Source organism: Gracilinanus agilis, chromosome 1 (assembly GCF_016433145.1).
Source record: "Gracilinanus agilis isolate LMUSP501 chromosome 1, AgileGrace, whole genome shotgun sequence".
In the NCBI taxonomy this organism is placed as follows: Eukaryota; Metazoa; Chordata; class Mammalia; order Didelphimorphia; family Didelphidae; genus Gracilinanus; species Gracilinanus agilis.
Window position 1 is genome coordinate 227,394,149 of NC_058130.1, and position 20,928 is coordinate 227,415,076.

The 20,928-nt window shown below is 36.7% G+C and overlaps 1 protein-coding gene across 1 annotated transcript; it reads left to right on the forward strand.

The window, feature by feature from the left end:
- Positions 1 to 18,210, forward strand: DNAJC25 (DnaJ heat shock protein family (Hsp40) member C25; the record flags this gene model as incomplete). Its single annotated transcript, XM_044679125.1, has 4 exons — positions 1 to 270; positions 7,221 to 7,373; positions 13,947 to 14,417; positions 17,674 to 18,210. Coding segments are annotated over 4 exons (1,017 nt in total), but the record flags the coding sequence as incomplete, so codon positions are not given.
- Between the last annotated feature and the right edge of the window lie 2,718 nt (positions 18,211 to 20,928).

The following is a 20,928-nucleotide window of genomic DNA, read 5'->3' on the forward strand; positions in this document are numbered from 1 at the left end:
GGGGGCCGGCAGTGGCTGCTGCTGGTGCTGCCGCTGCTGCTGCTGTCGGGCCGGGCCGGGGCTCTGGTAAAGGGGCTCTACTGCGGCTCGCACAACTGCTACGACGTGCTCGGGGTGAGCCGCAAGGCAGGCAAGGCAGAGATCGCGCGCGCCTACCGGCAGCTCGCGCGTCGCCACCACCCGGACCTCGTGCGGCGCGCAGGCGGCGAAAGCCCCGAGAGCGCGCAGGAGACCTTTCTGCTAGTGGCCACTGCCTACGAGATCCTCAAGGTGAGCCTGGGCCGGGGGCGGGGCTAAGGAGGAAGAATGAAGGGCAGCAGGGCCGGAGGCTGAGCTGCTGAAAACCCCGTAACCCTTTTAACACCCCCCACTCCCCCAATTCCGAGACTTTGTTCTGGGCCCGCGGAGAACAATCCCTTATCTCCCTTACAAAGACCTTAAATGACTTGTCTAAAGTTCATAAGTTAGCAAGAGGCAGACCTGGGTTTCTGTACAAGAGAGTCTCCAAGGTTCCTTCCAACTCTGATTCTTTGAATCCTGGTGACAGATTCATAGATAACTACTCTTAAACCTTGTCTTGACCACTGTAATCATCCTAGGCCTTTTTGAACCTGTTTCCTTATCTATAAATAGTGTATAGAAATAATTATACACTACTTTGCAGAGTTGTACTTTTACATCATATCAAGGAAATCACCGTTACTTTGCATCTTGGAATGTTGGTTTCAATAAATGCCTTTGAGATTGAGATTCTTGCCTCTTTTAATCCAGTTTTAGAAATTGGGGAGGGAGAATTTTTTTTGAATAGTGGCCAGTCTGGGCATGAGGTTGTAGCCCAGGGATAAAATAGCCCCCTTGAATCCAGCGGGGAACAGTAGGTGACTATTAAATATTGTAGTGACAAGATTTTTTTTAGTGTGAGAGGTGAGAAGAATTTGCCCAAATAAAGACAGCAGAAATGCTTGTTAAAAAAGAGAAGCCTCTGCAAAATGACCTTAAGCAAGTCAGGTAGAGAGTATGAGAAGTACTTTTTGACTTGGATATGAAAGCACCTCTGCCTGCACTATCTAGAAACAGCCAAGAGCAGGGGGTTTTATGTTTTGGACTCCCTTTTCCCCTTTGGTGTTATGTTAAGACTTAATAGTCTTTGAGGGCAGCCTGTATTTGGACTAATATTGGGTTTGAATTTGAAAATGCATATTTTATCCCTATATTCTTCCAACAACCATGAGCATTTTCTCTTAGATCTGTGTATCATTCAGGACTTAATGACTGACTCTAAAGTGGACTAGCTTCATTAACTTTAATTCATTTAGCATGAAGGAACACTAATGGAGTATCACAATTAATGCATTAATGCATCAACAAACTAAAATGAATTGAGTGTGGGGGGAACCTCTCTTTAAAGACATACAAATATCCTGGGTTCAAAATCCTCTTCAGAAGTATTATCAGTATTTATCAGACTTTGGGCAAATCATTTCACCTTTTCATGCCTGGAAAAATAAGGTGATTGGACTTGATGGTCTCTAAGACCTTTCAGCTCTAAATATTATGATTATGTGTATGTTAGTAGTAAATTAATTTTTTCCAAGCACCTTAAAAATTGTGTGATTCTTGCCATATCTCCTGTCTGTCTCTTAGTATTCTGCCATCATCACTGTAGAAACAGAATGGGTGTGCTCAGTAGTGAGGACTATTTAAAAAATATTTGTTTGGTAGATCAATATCTCACACCCTACACCAAGATAAATTCAGAATGGGTGAATGACTTGAATATAAAGAGGGAAACTATAAATAAGTTAAGTGAACACAAAATAGTATACCTGTCAGATCTCTGGGAAAGGAAAGATTTTAAAACCAAGCAAGAGTTAGAGAAAATTACAAAATGTAAATTAAATGGTTTTGATTATATTAAACTAAAAAGCTTTTGTACAGATAAAAAACAATGTAGCCAAAATCAGAAGGGAAACAACAAGTTGGGAAAAAATCTTTATAACAAAAAACTCTGACAGGGGTCTAATTACTCAAATATACAAGGAGTTAAATCAATTGTATAAAAAATCAAGCCATTCCCCAATTGATAAATGGGCAAGAGTCATGAATAGGCAATTTTCAGGTAAAGAAATCAAAAGTATCAATAAGCACATGAGAAAGTGCTCTAAATCTCTAATAATTAGAGAAATGCAAATCAAAACAACTCTGAGGTATCACCTCATACCTAGCAGATTGACTAAAATGAAAGAAGGGGAGAGTAATGAATGTTGGAGGGGATGTGGCAAAATTGGGACATTAATGCATTGCTGGTGGAGTTGTGAACTGATCCAATCATTCTGGATGGCAATTTGGAACTATGCTCAAAGGGCTATAAAAAAATGCCTGCCCTTTGATCCAGCCATACCATTGTTGAATTTGTATCCCAAAGAGATCATAAATAAACAGACTTGTATGAAAATATTTATAGCTGCACTTTTTGTGGTTGCAAAAAACTGGAAAAGGAGGGTATGCCCTTCAATTGGGGAATGGATGAACAAACTGTGGTATATGCTGGTGATGGAATACTATTGTGCTAAAAGGAATAACAAACTGGAGAAGTTCCAGGTGAACTGGAAAGACCTCCAAGAACTGATGCAGAGCGAAAGGAGCAGAGCCAGAAGAACATTGTACACAGAGACTGAAATACTATGGTAAAATCGAATGTAATGGACTTCTGTACTAGCAGCAACGCAATGACACAGGACAGCTCTGAGGGATTTATGGTAAAGAACGCTACCCACATTCAGAGGAAGGACTACAGGAGAGAAAACATTTAAGAAAAACAGCTGCTTGAACGCATGGGTTGGGGTGGACATGATTGAGGATGTAGACTCAAAACTACCACACCAATGCAATTACCAACAATTTGGAAATAGGTCTTGATCAAGGACACATGACAAAACCAGTGGAAATGTGTGTCGGCCATGGGTGGGGGAGTATGGGGGGTGAAGGGGAAAGTGGGAGCATGAATCATGTAACCATGTTAAAAATGAATATTAATAAATGTTAAAATTTAAAAAAAATATATTTGTTTGGGACACCTCCTTGGCCAAAAAATTCATCCTGTAGCTGCCTACTATTGATGAACCTCTCTGAGACTGCTCCATCAGACAATATTGTCTGTCAGTGAGATTGTACACAATTGTGCCTTTCAAGAACACAGTGTTGCTTGGATGTCACAGTGCGGCACTGAAATAGAACTTCTGTGATAGGTTCTTTTAGAAAGAAATTCATTTGTACCTGGTGATTTTGCTGTTCAAATTCCTGAAGAGGAAAATCCCTTTACCAGAGGCTTTTGATCTCTGAGTGTTACTTAGGAACACTGTAAGGTTAAATGATTTGTACAGGGTCACAGCGCAAGTATGTGTCAGAGGTGGGACTTGAACTCAGGACTTTTTTGACTCCCGGGTCCACTCTCTATCCATTATACTACCCTTGCCTCTTTTATAAGTTACTAGACATTTTAAAATTTGGTTTGCTTTCATAATAATTTCTTCTTTCTTACATTTCTAACCCAACAGAGGGTCTTTGGATTTGCAAAAGCCACTTAAAAAAACCTTGTATTTGTTTTCCCTCAAATTTCCTTTCCTTCATCCCCCACCAAAAAATTCCTTGCATTTTTTTCCACAGTTTGAGTTTCCTCAACCCACATTTTCCAAAATCGTCTCCCATGCCATCTTTGCATTAAAGAGTCTTTTGTCTCAATTTGGGGGCAGGGAACCATAAAATAAGGTCCTTTTCATTTGTTTATTTAATCTTTTCTAATATTTACAATAGTAGGGTTTTTTTGGCTTCTTTCTCCAGAGTTTTGTAAGCCAGCAAATAAGTTGAGAAAGAAGTTAGCTACAGATCAAAAACCTATCTTTGGAACCTGTTTCTGATAAGTTTCTAAACTGGCATGTGTTACAAGCTTGCGACATTTCCCTTTCGATTTTATTGTTTGAAATTGACAAGTCCCATAGTCTTAAAACATTTTTTCTTTATTTGTGATTATTTAAAATGTCATTTTCCTACTACATGTTTTAATGAATGCTATATGAACGATATGGTCTAAGCTGTGAATTTGACGTCATGGATAGCTTTTTAAAAATAATAATTTATTTTCCCCCCATTAAATGCAAAAATAATTTTTACCATTCATTTTTTTTTTACCCTTGTACTTCGGTGTATTGTCTTATAGGTGGAAGATTGGTAAGGGTGGGCAATGGGGGTCAAGTGACTTGCCCAGGGTCACACAGCTGGGAAGTGGCTGAGGCCGGGTTTGAACCTAGGATCTCCTGTCTCTAGGCCTGACTCTCACTCCACTAAGCTACCCAGCTGCCCCTACCATTCATTTTTTAAAAATTTGAGTTCCAAATTTTTTCACTCCTTCACATGTTCCCTCACTTCCTCCCTCCAACCCTTCCCCCCTTCCTGAGATGGTAAGTAATCTGATAAAGATTTTACATATACAGTTATATAAAACATATTTCCACATTAATCATTTTGTGGAAAAGATCTCAAACGTGGTTGGGGGGGGCAAAAGAAAGTAAAATATAGCATGTTTCAGTCTGCATCATACTAACAATTCTTTCTCAGAAGCACATAGTATTTTTCATCATGAGTCTCTGGGATTGTCTTAGATCACTACATTACTGAGTAACTAGGTTATTCGGAGTTGTTCATCAAAAAATATGGCTGACACTATATACAGTGTTCTGGTTCTGTTCATTTCATTTTGTATCAGTTCATGTGTAAATCTTTGCAGATTTTTCTGAAATCATCCTGTTTATCATTTCTTATAGCAAAATAATATACCATTACAGTTATATACCACAACTTGTTTAGCCATTCCTTAATTGATGAACTGCCCCATAAATCCCAATTTGTTGCTACCACAAAAAAGAACTGCAATAAATATTTTGGTACAAATGGATACCTTTCCCTTTTTAAAATTTTATCTCTTTCAGATACAGACCTAGTAATGGTATTGCCAGATCAAAGGATATGCAGAGTTTTAGAGTTCTTTGAGCATAATTCCAAATTGCTTTCCAGAATGATTGGGCCAGATCAGATTACAACTCCACCACCAGCATATTAGTGTCCCCAATTTTTCCACATCCCCTCCATCATTTTTCTTTTCTGTCATATTGTCCAATCTGACAGGTTGGAACCTCAATCTGGAGTGGTGCCTCAGAGTTGTTTTATTTACATTTCTCTAATCAAGAGTGAGAGCATTTTTCCATATGATTATAAATAACTTGATATCTTCATCTGAAAATTGCCTATTCATACCCATTGATCATTTATCAGTTTATGGATAACTCTTGATGTGAGAACCATCCAGTCATGTAGACCTAAAAACATTCATTGATCCATTCTCCATCTACTTTTTAATGCTCTTCATTGGTCATCATTGTCATCAGGTAGCTGAAACATGATTCCACATGTTAGGCATCACCTTTGCTCCCACCTATATTCAAGGAAGTTTTTACATGCTTTTTAAGTTTGCGTTGGGGGCAGCTAGGTAGCCCAGTGGATAGAGCACCAAGCCTAGAATGAGGAGGACCTGGATTCAAATCTGGCCTCAGATATATCCTAGCTGTGTGACTCTGGGCAAGTCTCTTAACCCCAGGTCCCTAGCCCTTGCTTGCTGCTCTTCTATCTTAGAATTGATACTAAGACAGATGACAAGTTTTTTTTAAGTTTGTCTTTATGGAATATTTTTTTTAACCTTTACCTTCTATCTTGGAATCAATACTGAGTATTGGTTCCAAGGCAGAAGAGTGGAAAGGGCTAGACAATGGATGTTAAATGACTTGTCCAGGGTCCCACAGCTAGAAGGTGTCTGAAGTGAGATTTGAACCCAGGACCTTCTGGCTCTCATTCCACTGAGCCACCTAGCAGCCCCATGAATATTGGTATTCTTTAATGGAGCAGTCTACATTTCTATAGGATGTATTATAAAAACATGATCAATAAGGCCAGTTCATCAAACATTTATTAAATCTCTATCATAGTAGTGTACATGAGACCCTGTACCAGGGTATTAAATATACAAAGACTAATACAATACTGAACCTGTTCTTGTAGCACTAACAGTCTAATAAGAGACAAAAGTAACTATGAAACAGAGGAGAATGAGATAAATTTTAATTGCTTTAAAGTTTCTAGTAATGATAGATCTATAATAACATTTAATATTTACTAATATAATAACATTTACATGATGCTTCAAAGGTTTATAAAATGTTTTACTTTCATTATCTCATGATCCTCCTAACAATCTGGCGAGGTAGAAGATAAAGTGTTATTACCTCCATTTTATGCATGGGGAAACTGAGGCTCAGAATAAACAATTCAAGCTCACATTCATTTTGATTCAATTTTACAAACTTTTAGTAAGCACTTATTTTGTGTTAGTAATATTAGGGAGACAAAAAATGAGAATCTCCTTGCCCCCAAGGAACTTGTGTTCTACTAGAGCCATGATGGCAAACCTATGGCATGTGTGCAGAGACCTCTCTGTGCACATGCACTGTTCCCTGACAGAGTTGGTTACTAGAAAGGCAGAGGGACTTCTGCAGAGCTGCTCCCTTCTCCCTCTCCACCATACCTCCCCTGAGTGGAGCACACAGGCCACTTCCCTCCCTTTCTCTCTCTCCCTTGTCGGGGTAAGGCTTGGGGTGGGAGGACACTGCTCAAAGTTGGGGGCCAGGGCACAGCTCATGATCTCTAAAAGGTTTGCCATCACTGTACATCATTAAACAGGGAAGTAAAATAAATAGGGATACGACATAGAGGAGTAAAATAATAGCATCATTGAGATTTGAACCTAAGTCTTATGAGTTCAAGACCAGTGCTTGTTCTATTATGTATTGCTGCCACAAAAAATCTTAATAAGTGAGGTCTATATTAACAATATTGAATTTCAGAATAGTGTATTTTTAATATTAATATTTGCTATTCAACTTTTAAGAAAAATAATTTATGAAAGCTGTCAGGCTTCATGGAAAAGAGCGTTTTCTGATCTTGAGAGCTTAAATTCTTAAGTATAACAGGTTTACTTTTAAAATTCTAAAGTTAAATTTGTTGTGCCAATGAACATTACTGGTATGTATACTGGGTTATGAAATGTTCCAGATTTAGCATATTAAACATTTGGATATCTGAAATGATAAAATGTAGTATCTTGTATTTTATAGGATGAAGAAACACGTAAAGATTATGATTATATGCTGGATCATCCTGAAGAGTACTATAGCCATTATTATCACTACTACAGTCGACGATTAGCTCCTAAAGTAGATGTCAGAATTGTCATTATCGTCACCGTGTGTGCTATCTCCGTGTTTCAGGTATATTTTTTTCTTTGAGTATTTAGATAGTACTTTTTGTTACCCTGAGTCTGTTTTGGAATAGACTTAAGATGTACCTAGGTAAATTATATATACAATTAAGTAAAGTTTCATATTCAACATTAGATTAAATGTTGACTTTGTGAAAGAAGGGTTCATTTATCCAGCTATCTAATTGAGTTTATTTTTTATTTTTAAAAGTTTCATTTTTGCTTTTTAATGCTATAATTATTTCCCTTTAAGCTCTTATTCCCTGCCCTGACTATTCCCATCAAACCCTTCTCTGTCTCTTTCACACACACACACAGAGCCAACCAACACTGTGTCTAAGAGTTAATTCCACATTTCATACTGTGAGGAAGTGGTGGATATGACTTCTCAGTTTTTAGCACCAGTATTATTTATTACAGGTCATCCTAGTTGGACTGCTTTTAAAGTGTGATGTTCAAATTCTTATAGTCAGACTCTTCTCTTACCTTGCCCAATTTTTTTTCCCCTCCAGGCTTAATGTCCTTAAGAGTTTTTTCAGTTTTTTTTTTAAACAAATAATCATGTGGTGTGAACTTGAACTAGTTGTTTCAGAACCTTCTTTAGGTGTACTTATACCTGTTTGTGTACTTAAATATGGACTTGAGAACCAGAACCAGATGTAATCTGATTGAGCAGAATGTAGTGGGACTGTTGCTACTTTATTCCTAGAAGCTATACCTCTCTTAATGCAGTTTACAAGCTACATTAGGGATTTGGGGGGCACATATATATCTATATATATGATATTCTTGATTCATATTGTGCTCTTGCCCAGCTACCAAGACTCTCATTTTCAGACAAGCTATTGGTGAGCTATTCATACTACTATATACGTCTCCCTCTTTTCATGTTTTGATGCTTTGAATCAAAGTATAAGATTTTTTTCACTAATTCCTATTAAATTTAATCTTCCTAGATTTGTCCTAATGTCATACTCTAACAAGATCTCTTTGGATCCTGTGTCATCTGCACACTGGATTAAGATGCCATCTGTCCTTTTATCCAAGTCAGTTGTAAAAATTTTAAGCAGCATAGTGCCTAGTGCAGATCATTGGTGCACTCTACTGGAGATAGCCTTTCAAATTGATGTGGAACTATTAATTCCTCTTCTTAGGTTTGACCATTCCAAACAGTTCTGAATCCATCTAAATGTACTCTTGCCCAGCTCCATCTTCTCCACAAAATAATATGAGATTTTACCAAATGCTTTGCTAAAATAATTTCATAACTTTATAATTGATTTTTGCTAAAATGTGCTTATTTTATTTTATATGGCTTTAATAACTATGTTTAAAAAAGAAATAAAATTAGTCTGTCATGACCATATCTTTATGAAGTAATAGTATTATTTCTGAGATCACTTTTCCTTTTCTAGTTGATAACTAATCTTCTAAAAATGTGTTCTAGAATTTTTCCAGGAATCAAAATCAAGTTCATTACTGGGTTTTTTTCCAGGCTGCATCCCTTTCTTTTTTTTAAATTGGGACATTTTACATTTCTCTGGTACTGTTCTCAATAATCCTCTTCCATTCTCTTTGGTCTTTCAAAGATTACAGAATAGTAGTAGTTTAGCAGTTCTTCAAGATATAGTTTATATTGGCCAATTGGCTTGAACTTAAGGGCAAATAGATATCCCAGGACTGTCTAATTATTCTGGGTATCAACTTTGTTAGTAATTTTTGCTCTTTTTTCTAGTCCAAAAAAAGTCATTGTCTTTGACAGAGATAACAGAGTAAGAGTCGAATAAGTTCCATTTCTCTATCATCAGGCCCTCATTGTTTCATCCATCCCAAGTAGAGGTGATTTTCTCAGATTTTACTCTTATCCTCAATAAAACTTTTCTAAAATCCCTACCTTTCTTGCTGGCATTAGCTTTCTTGGCTCATCTCATTTCCTTCTGAGCCTTGTACTCCTGATACCATTTTTACTTTATGGTGCTACAATTTTCATACATTTTTCATTACTTTTCCAAGAACTTCTTTACTTTCTCACAACATTCCTTTCTATTCTATCCCAACAGCTAATTTCTCCTTTTTTGGCAAGACTCAGATCCCAGATAGAAATACCCTTCTTAAGTCCTTCATTTTTTTAAAGGATGAATTTATCATTAATGCATGTCAAGATGTTATTGGTTGCTCGATTTTTGGCCCAGAGAAGAGTCTCGAGGCTTCCTCATCTGTAAAATGAGCAAGTTAGATGAAATGATATTTATAATAAGATCCCTTCCTGAGTCAAGATTGTATTATGGATGTAGTATTTACATCTATGCAGGTGATTTTAAAAGAATTTTTAAAAATTAAGATATCCATTTAAATTTTAGCTGTTTGTTTATTCCCAAGTCAAATTCTAGAGTTCAGAACGTTCAATTTTCCTTTTTCATTAAGGAGTACAAAATGTTTCTTTCTTCCTAATTCATAATGGGAAGAAGAATCTTTGGTTTCCTCCGTGGTTTATCTCCTGTTTCCATTGCTAACAGTCTTTCTACACTGCAATTTTTGATATTTTTCTCAGGAGGTCTGGAGGTGCAGCTCTTTGTAACCCTTTTCAGGAAATTTACATAGCCTCCTCAATATCTTGAAAGCACCTGGCACACTACAAGAAGCCATTCTTCCTTACACATTTAAGGCAAATTCTTCCACCACCATGCTTTGGGTAAATTCATGGAAAATTGCCTTTCAAAGGTTGAAAGCACAAGAGCCTTTCATCAAAAAGTCAAGAATTTAAATTGAAGTATTGAGACTTTCTAAGCCCATTTGCTTTGGGGAAATGGTTACTATTTGTAGGTGCTCATTTTATAATATTGACACAAACATTTGCCTTTCTCAGAGCTTTTTCTAAATTATAATTTTAATCTCTAATACTTTTCTCCTTTTAAAAAATGCATCAAAGGGCAGCTAGGTGCTTCAGTGGATTGAGATCCAGACCCAGAGACAGAAGGTCCCAGGTTCAAATCTGGTCTCAAGACACTTCCTAGTTACGTGACTGTGGACAAGTCACTTAACCCCTGTTGTCTTTCCTTTACCGTTCTTCTGCTTTAGAACCAATACACAGTATTGATTCTAAAATGGAAGTTAAGGGTTATTTTTTTTAATGTGTCAAAAATATTTTTGTTTTCTGAGCATAGAAAAAAACCAGTCATGAAATGTATTATTTTTAAGGCAAGATATGAATGCATGAATATAATTGCAACTTTGATGATCAATAAACCTTTTAATTTAGGGAAAGTATATATCTAAAATTAAACAAAATTTAGAGGCCATTTGTTTCTTACCTGTATGAAATGTTCATACAAATCATAAACATTCATGTGTAAGTTGAGTACCTGATAAGAATAAGGCAATTTTTGTGGGCTAGTTCAGAGAAATGGGAAAGATTTTTTTTTCCTGAAAGATTTGACTTTTGTCTTATTTCAGAATATTTCCTTGCTGTTGATTTTGCTCATGTTTTTTGTAATTACTTCTGAAGATAATTCATTCATAATTTTAAAAGAAATTATTCAGGAAAAGAAATGATAGTATATGAGCCTCCCATTTAGGAGTAAGGAGATAATGTGATATAGTGTAGAAAGAGTATAGGCTCTGCGATCAGGACATGGTTTCATTCATATCTTTATTCTAATACTTACCTGGGGACCTCAGGCAAGTCACTTAGCCTCTTTAGGCCTCAATTTCCATGCCTTTAAAATGAGGGGATTGGATTAAATGGCCTTTGAGGCACCTTCAGTTCTAGATGTATGATTCAGTGATCTCATGCCTATTTGACTTCAGTAAAAGAAATGTGTGTTTGCTCCTAGATTGAGGACTGATGTCAGTTAATTTTTAATGAACAAGAGGGTAACTTGAGCAAGACACTTATTTTATTTTTTATTGATCTTAGTCTAACAGTCTACCAGTATCAGATTGTTTTTTAAAAGTGTCCATTAAAATGAATTAAAAATAAAATAAAATAGTTACCAGATAAGGACATTTGCTTTATGATTCTTTTGGAACTTTCATCCTCAGATATTTAATAGAATTTGAATGATTGTTCCTTTTTTGGATAGTTAATTCAGTTGAATGATATAAAGTTATCCATGTTCAGAAATAATGCCTTCTAAGGGAATGTACTATGAAAATCGTTAGTTCTCAGTTCTAAGGAATGCAACAGAGTAATCTTTCCACCATGATGAGAACCTTCATATGACAAGAGATTAGATTATTGGGACAATTATTATAATTCAATATTTTTTTTCTCTCTAGAGTAAGGCCCCTTTCAGCTTGAACATTCTATGGTTCTATGTAATAAGTAAAATTCAAGGGTAAAAATTCATATTATAACTGAGTACTGAGTTACCAACACAAGAGTCAAAATGTAAAAAAACAATCCATTTTTACACCCTAGTCCTGAGCTACCTTTCCATTATGTAGTCCCTCCCTCAGCAAAAACTCTTTAGTCCGTGCAAACTGACCTTGTTCTTTCTCATGCAATCATCTCTCAACTCTGTGCCTTTTTTCACTGGCTGGCTCCCATGCTTTGAATTTCCTCCCTTCTCACTTCTTGTAATCTCTCCCTGTTGCCTTACTTAGTCAATCCATATAGCTGCTGGGGTCTTCCTCCCCGACTCCATCCTTGCCTAGTTACTTTGTATCTGTTTACATATTGGGCCTCTGTATGAACATTTTGTCTCCCCCCATTCAAATATAAGCTCTTTTAGGGTAGGTTTCACTTTCATATTTTTATCTCCAGTACTTAGCACAATGCATGTCACATAGTAGGTGCTTAATAAATGTTGATTGATTACTTTGTTCTATATCAGTACAAGTCTTCCTAAGTCTTTCAGAATTCTTCGTATTTTGTCAGTGCTTATCCAAATACTCTAATGGATAGGGATTATAATCTACACATAACTTGCCAGTTTTCTGCAGTTCTTGTCCACGCTCCCATGTATTTAGTACAAGTGGTCCACCTTGTATGTTAGGGACCTTTCTTGATTTCTTCTGATATCCTGAGGACAATCATGGCTCCCCCTCACTTATCCCTTGTTCTTCCTTGTATTATCAACCTGTTTGGTCATGCATTTCTTTGATGATAGGCTTTACTCTAGTTCTTCATATTATATGTTAACAGCTTTCTCAACAACCTCAGGGGCTTTTGCATTGTACTCTGAACAGTACTCATTTTTAATACTTAAGAAATTATAACTTATAACCATATGGAAGAAGGCACTGGTAGGATATTTTTTAAATGGACCTTTGTTTTAATTAGAAGTTGGGGGTCTTAAACAACCTTTGCAGTTTCCCAAAAGTAATCTAACTCACTTTCCTTTTCCTTTTAGATTCTGACACAAATCAGTGTCCATTTGCAAATCCTGTCCAAAATGTGCAACCACCCACAAAGGGAAAAAACAAACAAAACCAAGCATATTAAGACTAACTATTGTCCAGACTGTTATATGCAGTTACATGGACAACATATACCAAACATAAACACACATTTTGGATAGGAATTGCAAATATTCTGCCACCCCTATCCATTGAGAAGGCAAGTAACATATCAGTTATACATGTGAAATCATGTCAAACATTTTCAGAGTATATTTTAGTGACTTTATTAGCATAATTTCAAATTGTATTTCAGAATAGTATGACTGTTCATGACTCCACTAGTAGGTCTATAATTCCATTGCCTTTTCCAGTAGTTATTTTCGTATTTTGTCATCTTTGCTTGTCTCAGGATATGAATTAAAACTTCACTCAGCTTTAAAATGTGCATTTCTCTTGGTGATTTGGACCATTCCTTTCTATTTCTTCTTTTGAAAGCTGCCTGTTCATTGTGCTGAACATATTTGAAAGGGTATCTCAACCTCAAGGGAGACTGCTTATTACCATAGAATGGAATTATTTGCATGCAGGAGAAGATCTGGTACTTATCTTACCTTTTAGCCTCTTTCTCCTTGATAGAAAAGAGAAGTAGGGGGCAGCTAGGTAGCTCAGTTGGTTGAGAGCGAGGCCTAGAGATGGAAGGTCCTGGGTTCAAATGCGATCTCAGACACTTCCTAGCTGTGTGACCCTGGGCAAGTCACTTAATCCCTTTTGCCAAGCCCTTAATGCAGTTCTCTCTTAGAAACAATTCACAGTTCTAAGGTTCTAAGATGTGAGCCTTTGTTTTCTTCTCTATAAAGAAAAGTGATATTAGTACCTACTTTATATAGCTTTTGTGAGAAGCAAATGAGATAAAGTGTATATAATGGACTTTGCAAGCATTAAAGTGTTAGCTGTTATTGTTATGACTGTTATAATATTTCTCTAGATTATCTAGGGGCAGTATGGAGTAGTGGAAAGAGCTTCAGACTTAAAGTCAGAACTTGGTATCTGTTGTTGCTACTGTATTATCATATTGTGATTTTTTTGAAAATGGACTAAATTTTGTCTTCTAATACATATAAGACTTTTATACAGATGTATGGTTGTTGGGTGGTTTTGGTGACCAGCTAACTTTTTGTTGCTTAGTTTAGAGTGATATTTGCAAATAAAAGTGACTGTTTTCTTTGTTAAATATTTCTAGTTTTTCAGCTGGTGGAGTAGCTATAATGAGGCCATCAACTACCTAGCCACAGTGCCAAAGTATCGTATTCAAGCTACTGAAATTGCCAAGCAGCAAGGGCTGCTTAACAAGGCCAAAGAGAAAGGCAAAAACAGACGATCCAAGGAAGAAATCCGTGAGGAGGAAGAAAACATCATCAAAAATATTATAAAAAGTAAAATAGATATAAAAGGAGGCTATCAGAAACCTAAAGTGGGTGATATTTTGCTGTTTAAAATTGTTTTAGCTCCTTATCACCTGTGTGCATACATAGTCTGGTATTGCCGGTGGATTTATCATTTTAATATCAAAGGTCAAAAGTATGGAGAAGAAGAGAGGCTATATCTCATTCGTAAATATATGAAAATGTCTGAATCTCAGTTTGACAGTCTGGAAGATCATCAGAAAGAAACTTTTCTTAAACGGAAACTATGGATAAAAGAGAACTATGAAGTGAGTATCCTAAACTGTTTTAATAATTTTGTGTATTCTTTAATATCAGAAGTAGAAAGATGCTTAGTTTTATTTAAATGTATTATAAAAGGAAAGTGTGAGTATATTTGTCAGTGAGAAAAAACTATTTTTGCTTTCTATAGTTTTCTTCTTGCAATATTAACTAGATATTTTAGAAGAATTTTTACAAGGCATGGTCTATATATCAGAAAAATTCAGTCTGATCTGACTTTTTTGTGCCATTCATGTGAGAAAATTGCAGTAAGTAGCTAGAGGCAGCATTGCTTAACAGTTTGCATAGCATGAAGACATCTTTGGTTGAATTGACCACTTTCAGTCCTGGCTTACTTTATTCCAACTAGTTCAGTTTTGAAAACTGACCTCAGATGTTCATTTTTAACAGATAAAATATGTGAATGAAATATAGTCAAAAGAATACTGTTATTCCAAGATAAATGAAAATAAGAAGTAGCTCAAATATTTGCCTAAATTTTAAGGTGGTTGCTTTTTTAAAAAAATTTTCTGTAAATGCTTTCCAAATGTATACCTGAAAATATTAACATTTCTGCAAACTTAGTCCACAGTAATGTAGCTAACTCTTCTTTGAGGAGTTAAAGATTCAATTCATCAGGTATTCATTAAGCTCTTGCTTATGTGCCAAGTACTATGCCTATGCCTTATATTTTATTAGAGGAGAGTGGCATGTAATAAAGTAATAGATGTAGAATAGAAACAAAAGTCCTAGCAGCAGTGGTTTGGGGGCAGAGGCCAGGGCCCAGCAGCCGCGGGCATCTTCAGGATATGCTTGTAGATGACATTTCAACCTGAAATTTGAGGGAAGCAAGGGGTTCTCTGAGGGGTAGGTAAAAGGTGTACATTCCAGGCCCAGGACACAGCTTATGCAAAGGTCAGAACCGGAAATGTCACATAAGGCAACATAACTGCAGCAGAGTTCTTGAAGAAGAGCAAAGTAGTGGGCAGCTAGTTTGCTAGGTGGATAGAGAGCCAGGCCCAGAGACGGGAGGTCCTGGGTTTAAATCTGGCCTCAGACACTTCCTAACTGTGTGACCCTGGGCAAGTCACTTAACCCCCATTGCCTAGCTCTTACCACTTTTCTGCACCAATACGCAGTATTGATTCTAAGACAGAAGGTAAGAGTTTAAAAAAACAAGTTGGAACTGATTTGTGAAGGTCTTTCCAACTCAACTGTAAGAATGTCTGTTTTATCTGAATGATGAGAGAGAGGCTTCTTCTTTTTTTTTTTTTTTTTTTAAACCCTTGTACTTCGGGTGTATTGTCTCATAGGTGGAAGATTGGTAAGGGTGGGCAATGGGGGTCAAGTGACTTGCCCAGGGTCACACAGCCGGGAAGTGGCTGAGGCCGGGTTTGAACCTAGGACCTCCTGTCTCTAGGCCTGACTCTCACTCCACTGAGCTACCCAGCTGCCCCAGAGAGAGGCTTCTTGAGAAAAAGGGTGACATAATCCATTTTAGATATGCTGAGTGTGAGACACCAGGAGGACATTGGGGCAGAGAAAGCCAACAAGGGCCGCAGGCACAGGGGAGGATTTGGAAGTTATTTGCCTAGTGAAGCCTGCTGGAACTTGCGGGGGCGCCTAACACAGCTAGGACGTGTCTGCAGTCGCATTTGAACCCAGAACCTCCCATCCTTAGGCCTGGCTCTGTCTTCTGAACCATCTAGTTGTTATACCAGTGTTCTTTTTGACAGGTGGCTTTCTAAAAAAGATTTCACTAATCAGTAAATACAGATCTGATTCTTTAAGATAAATATAGGTTTGCTGTTAAGTGTATAGAGCAAGTGAACTTGCTAGGCAAATGTTCTAGGATGTTTTAGCATGTTATATGTGTGCTCAGTCTACTTAACAAAAGATAAAAATAAAGCATTATTAGCTTGTATATTAATATTTCTGAACTAAAAAGATTATTTTTGAAGTAGTTTAATCATCGTATTTATACTATTGATTTATTTAGCACACTTTCTTTCATAGTCGCAAAAGTGGATTTTTTCTTGCTATAACCTGAATTACATATATTGTGTCGCCATGGAGGCTGGGGGGGTGGTTAGAGGATAGCTGTTACATTTTAAATTTTAGAGTTTTTTCCAGGGTGGTTCTGGCAGTTATGAAAACCTGCAGTTCATAGCTGGGGTTTAGAGACAATGTCCAAGATTTTAAAGAATAATGTGTTTTGCCTAAACACTCTACTAGTATATAAGACAAGTTTCAAAGAGTGTATACTACTACCTTGGAATAGCTGCAAAAGTGAAAAATGCAACTCCATTTAATTTTGACATAAGTAGATATCATACAGAGTTCACAGGAAATATGTTGTATTTGTGTTGTTCCATTCTGTTCTCAACTTAATGTGGCCTTTATTTATTTTATCTTGATGGGGCTCTTAGTTCTACCTTAAAAAAATAGCAGTTTTAACTTTTTATTTACTTCTGTTTTAAAATTTTGATGGTATCAAAAATGCCATTTTGTTACACTAATTAAAACAAAAAAATCATCGGTTAAACAGAAACTCATTTTGGTGGTAGGAAAAGTATAGTTACTCTTTGCTGTTAGCCAAGACAAAAAGAAATGCTTAATTCTTTTTGAATTAGGATCATATGTTCCATCGGTGAACTAAAGATAAAAGTATTGGTATATGTAATACCAGAAAGTTTTATGTTCCCTTCTTGCTAGAGAATTATTTTTTGCAAAAAAGGCTCCCTTTATTCACCACACTAAAGTATTATAAAGTATTGGAAGTATTTGGCAATCTCTGGTTATAGTCTTTTAAAACACAAACAAATTAGTTCCTTGCAAATGAGATTAGTTTTTCACAACATGCTAGATTAACTCAGAATTAATAAATAGCAGTTATAAAAAAGTTTTACGTGGCCCTGGGCTCTCAAAGGCTCTGCTGGCTCATTTGTAAACTCTGTAGAGACTTCACATACTCCCCTGTTATCAGTCTTACTGCTGCTCTTTGAAAATCAGGCCAGGTCCAGGTGGGTGCTGTGGGTGCCTCCAGTTTATTGGTTTTTCTTGGCTCTGGTGGATCCTTGAAACAGTCAGCAGCACAAGGAAGAATGGAGGGGTGGTGACGGCAGCTGGTAGAGGAGAATGTTGGTAGATACATCAGAGTTTTGAATCAGCAAAGTGGGGGCCTCTTATTTGTGATTAGGGAGGTAACCTCCAGGAAGGTGTCCAGTGGCTGTCCCCCTGCTCATATGGTGTGATTCTGTGCAGGTCTACAAACAGGAACAAGAGGAGGAGCTAAAGAAGAAAATGGCAAATGACTCCCGATGGAAGAGATACAGGAGATGGATGAAGAATGAGGGACCTGGGAGATTAACTTTTGTTGATGACTAACAATTATTGGAATTCTGTATACCAAACCACAATAATTATAAAATTATTTTTTCATAAGTGAATTATTTTAGAAAATTCATCACTTTATTTTCAGTAACAATCTAAAATTCAGGAATCATCTGACCGAATGAGACAATGTGAAGTATAAAACATACATAAAACTGTATTAAGACATTTTAAAGAATGGTGTTCAGTATTTATGTTCTACATGCTTTATGGGTCTAGTGCGCTGTTAAATCTTCATGCTGTAGTTTCTATTAGATAACCATTTAAAAACTTAACTTTTTTATGTACCTGATTTTTCATTCTAGAATTTTTTCCTTGCTTTTCTCTGTTATGTTGCTCATTGCTTTTCTCTATCCTCATATTTTGCATAAAACATTACTTAAAAAAAAAGATCACAACTGCAGTTAATCACTGGTTTGTAAATTTGTCAAAAAATCTCTCCAGGAGAGTAATTCTTCTATCTTTTTCTTATTACAATCATTAAGGATTGAAATGTGTTTTTAAAAAGTCTCTCCAGGAGAGTTTTCTGCTATCATGTCCTTGTAACATGGTCTTTATTGCATTTGTTATAGGATTATAAATGTGATCAGAAACTCTCCAGGAGAGTGATTCTACTCTCATGTCCTCATAGGATGATCTTTATTACAGTCATTATAAGATTGTAATTCTTAAAATTAAAAGTAAAAAAAAAACAATAAGTCAAAATCTCTACAAGAGGGTAAATTGGTCTGTCACCATATGACTTGATGACTTCTGTAATAAAAATACAATTCCTCTTCAAAAATGAAAATACAGAATAGCACAAAAACTGCCCCTAAAATTTGGAAACCCTTAAGTTATAGGGAATAATGTTTAGTTGTGAACGCTGACTTAAATATTTTGAAAATAGAATCAGAAGTGCATGAATGTATATCAGTGACTTTAACAGGGTATCGGTATTATGTGTTAGGCTGCAGAACAATGGAACAAGTTGGCTGTGCTAGAAATTCCTTTTTTTAAAAAAGACTTTGTATATGAAAGTACTTGTTTGGTAACAACCCAGAACATACAACTTTAGTAACTATGGCATGTAACCTTGCACTAAAGTGTCAGTACACCTTCATCAAGGTAAACTGATTCTCTTGTTAAAGGGTTTATTTCTTTGCTTTATGTAAATAAAACGGTTTATTATATCACAACTTGATTTGTTTGAAATTCTAAATTAGTTATAATTTTTAAAAATTGACCAGCATAGTATAGAAATGTAGAACCAGGCTCTCTAGTTAAAAAGCCTAGCCCTAAGAGCTCTTAGATCATCATCACAGTTTCAGGGTTGGGAAAGATGTCTGAGGCAATGTAGCCCACACATAACCTATGAAAGGGTACCATTCCCAGCATTCCTCACAAGGGTATGTGCTATGAAAATCTCAAAATATGGAAACCATTACCTCTTGAGATACACCCCAGTGTCTCTAATAGTCATTAATAGTTTTTCTCTTCAGTTCTAATTGGCGTTTTTGCAGCATCTACCCAGTGTTACTATTTCCTCCCTCTGAGGTGAAAAGGAGCAGATCTAATCCCTCTTCTGTGTGTTAGCTCATCAGATACTTTAAAGGTTCTGCCATTTCTCATGTGAATCTTCCCTTCTCCAGCCACCATACTCCTGGCTCTTTCTTCTCTGCTTTCTTTCTCTGCTTCTCACATAACAAAAACTCAAAACTCCTCCTTATCTTTGCTGCCTGCCTTCCTTCCTTCTGACACTCTTCAGATGATCAGTGGGATACCCAGAACTACACAATGCTCCAGAGATGGTCTGATGTGGCCAGAGTACAAGCGGAACAGTCATTCTCCAGTTCTTGAGCGTTGCCCTCTCAGCCCAGCCCAAGATTGCATGGGTTCCCTCGGCTGCCAGATGTCCCCATTAACTTATGGAGCTCACAGTCCTCAAAATCTCTAGAGCTATTTTTAGATAGGTATTGCCATCTTGCTAAGTACCTTTGGAACATGATTTTTTTTTTTTCCAATTTAAATGTAGGACATTTTCCCTGACCTCTATCACATTTCACCTTTGTTCTTACGGGCTATTTGTGCCTGATCTGGGGTAGAGCCTTCCACACTCGTATCGGTTTGATCAGCCCATTGGATACACCATACACTGACCCCAACGTAGTGATGATGTTTCATCTTAGATTTCATCCTATGTTCCACTTGTCAAGATGATCTTTCATCTAATGTATTTATTGCCTGTCCCTGCCACCAATCAGCACACCATCTCTGCTTTTCTCAAAGCCATTGATAAGAACATAATAAACAGTACATGGCTTCCCACAGTGCCCAGGGCCCTCCTCTAGCACGAGTCCTCAATGTGTGTACCAGGGACCCCCAGGGGTCCTTCTGACCTTTCCACAAGGTCTGTGAGATCGACATTTTAACTTCTAATATGGTAAATATCTATAAATATAACCCACCTAAATACAAGAAGGAAATCCATGATTTTTAAAGAATGTAAGAAGGCTGAGACCTTCTTGAAGTTTGAGACAATCCAAGTTTACATCTACTAATGACTAATATTGGGGTCTTGACATTCAACCAATTATATTTATAATTATCCAATATTTTGTTAAAATACAGGTAAATTATACCATTGCCCTCCTCTTTCCATTTTATTAATCCTGTCAAAAAAGGAGCCAAGGTGAGTCTGATGTGATGGTTACGTGATGGTAAAAAAGATAATATTTACTAACAGTTATTGATAAAATGCTTAGAAGAAAAGATTTATGTATTTATTTTTATAGGAGGAGAATCAAATTAGAATGGGTAGAATTAGCTGCAGGGGAATATTGTTTTATGCCAAGCTGTGAAGATGGGATTAACTCTCCCCTGCCCATTTTTAGATTTAATCAACAGAAGCATATATACCCCATTTATCCTTAAGTATGGGGTGCAATAGTGGATGACCAATCAGAATGGACTGACTGCCCCCTGGGCAATCCTAAACAAAGCTATAGCTGCAATGGGTCCGCATAAAGTGGAAGGAAGGCACAGGAAGTGAGGAAAGGAATGGCCTTTAAAAGTGGCAAGAACTTCCTATGACAAGCTCTTTCACCTTTGACTTGACCTTGAAGGAGCTCTGGCTGGAAACCTCAG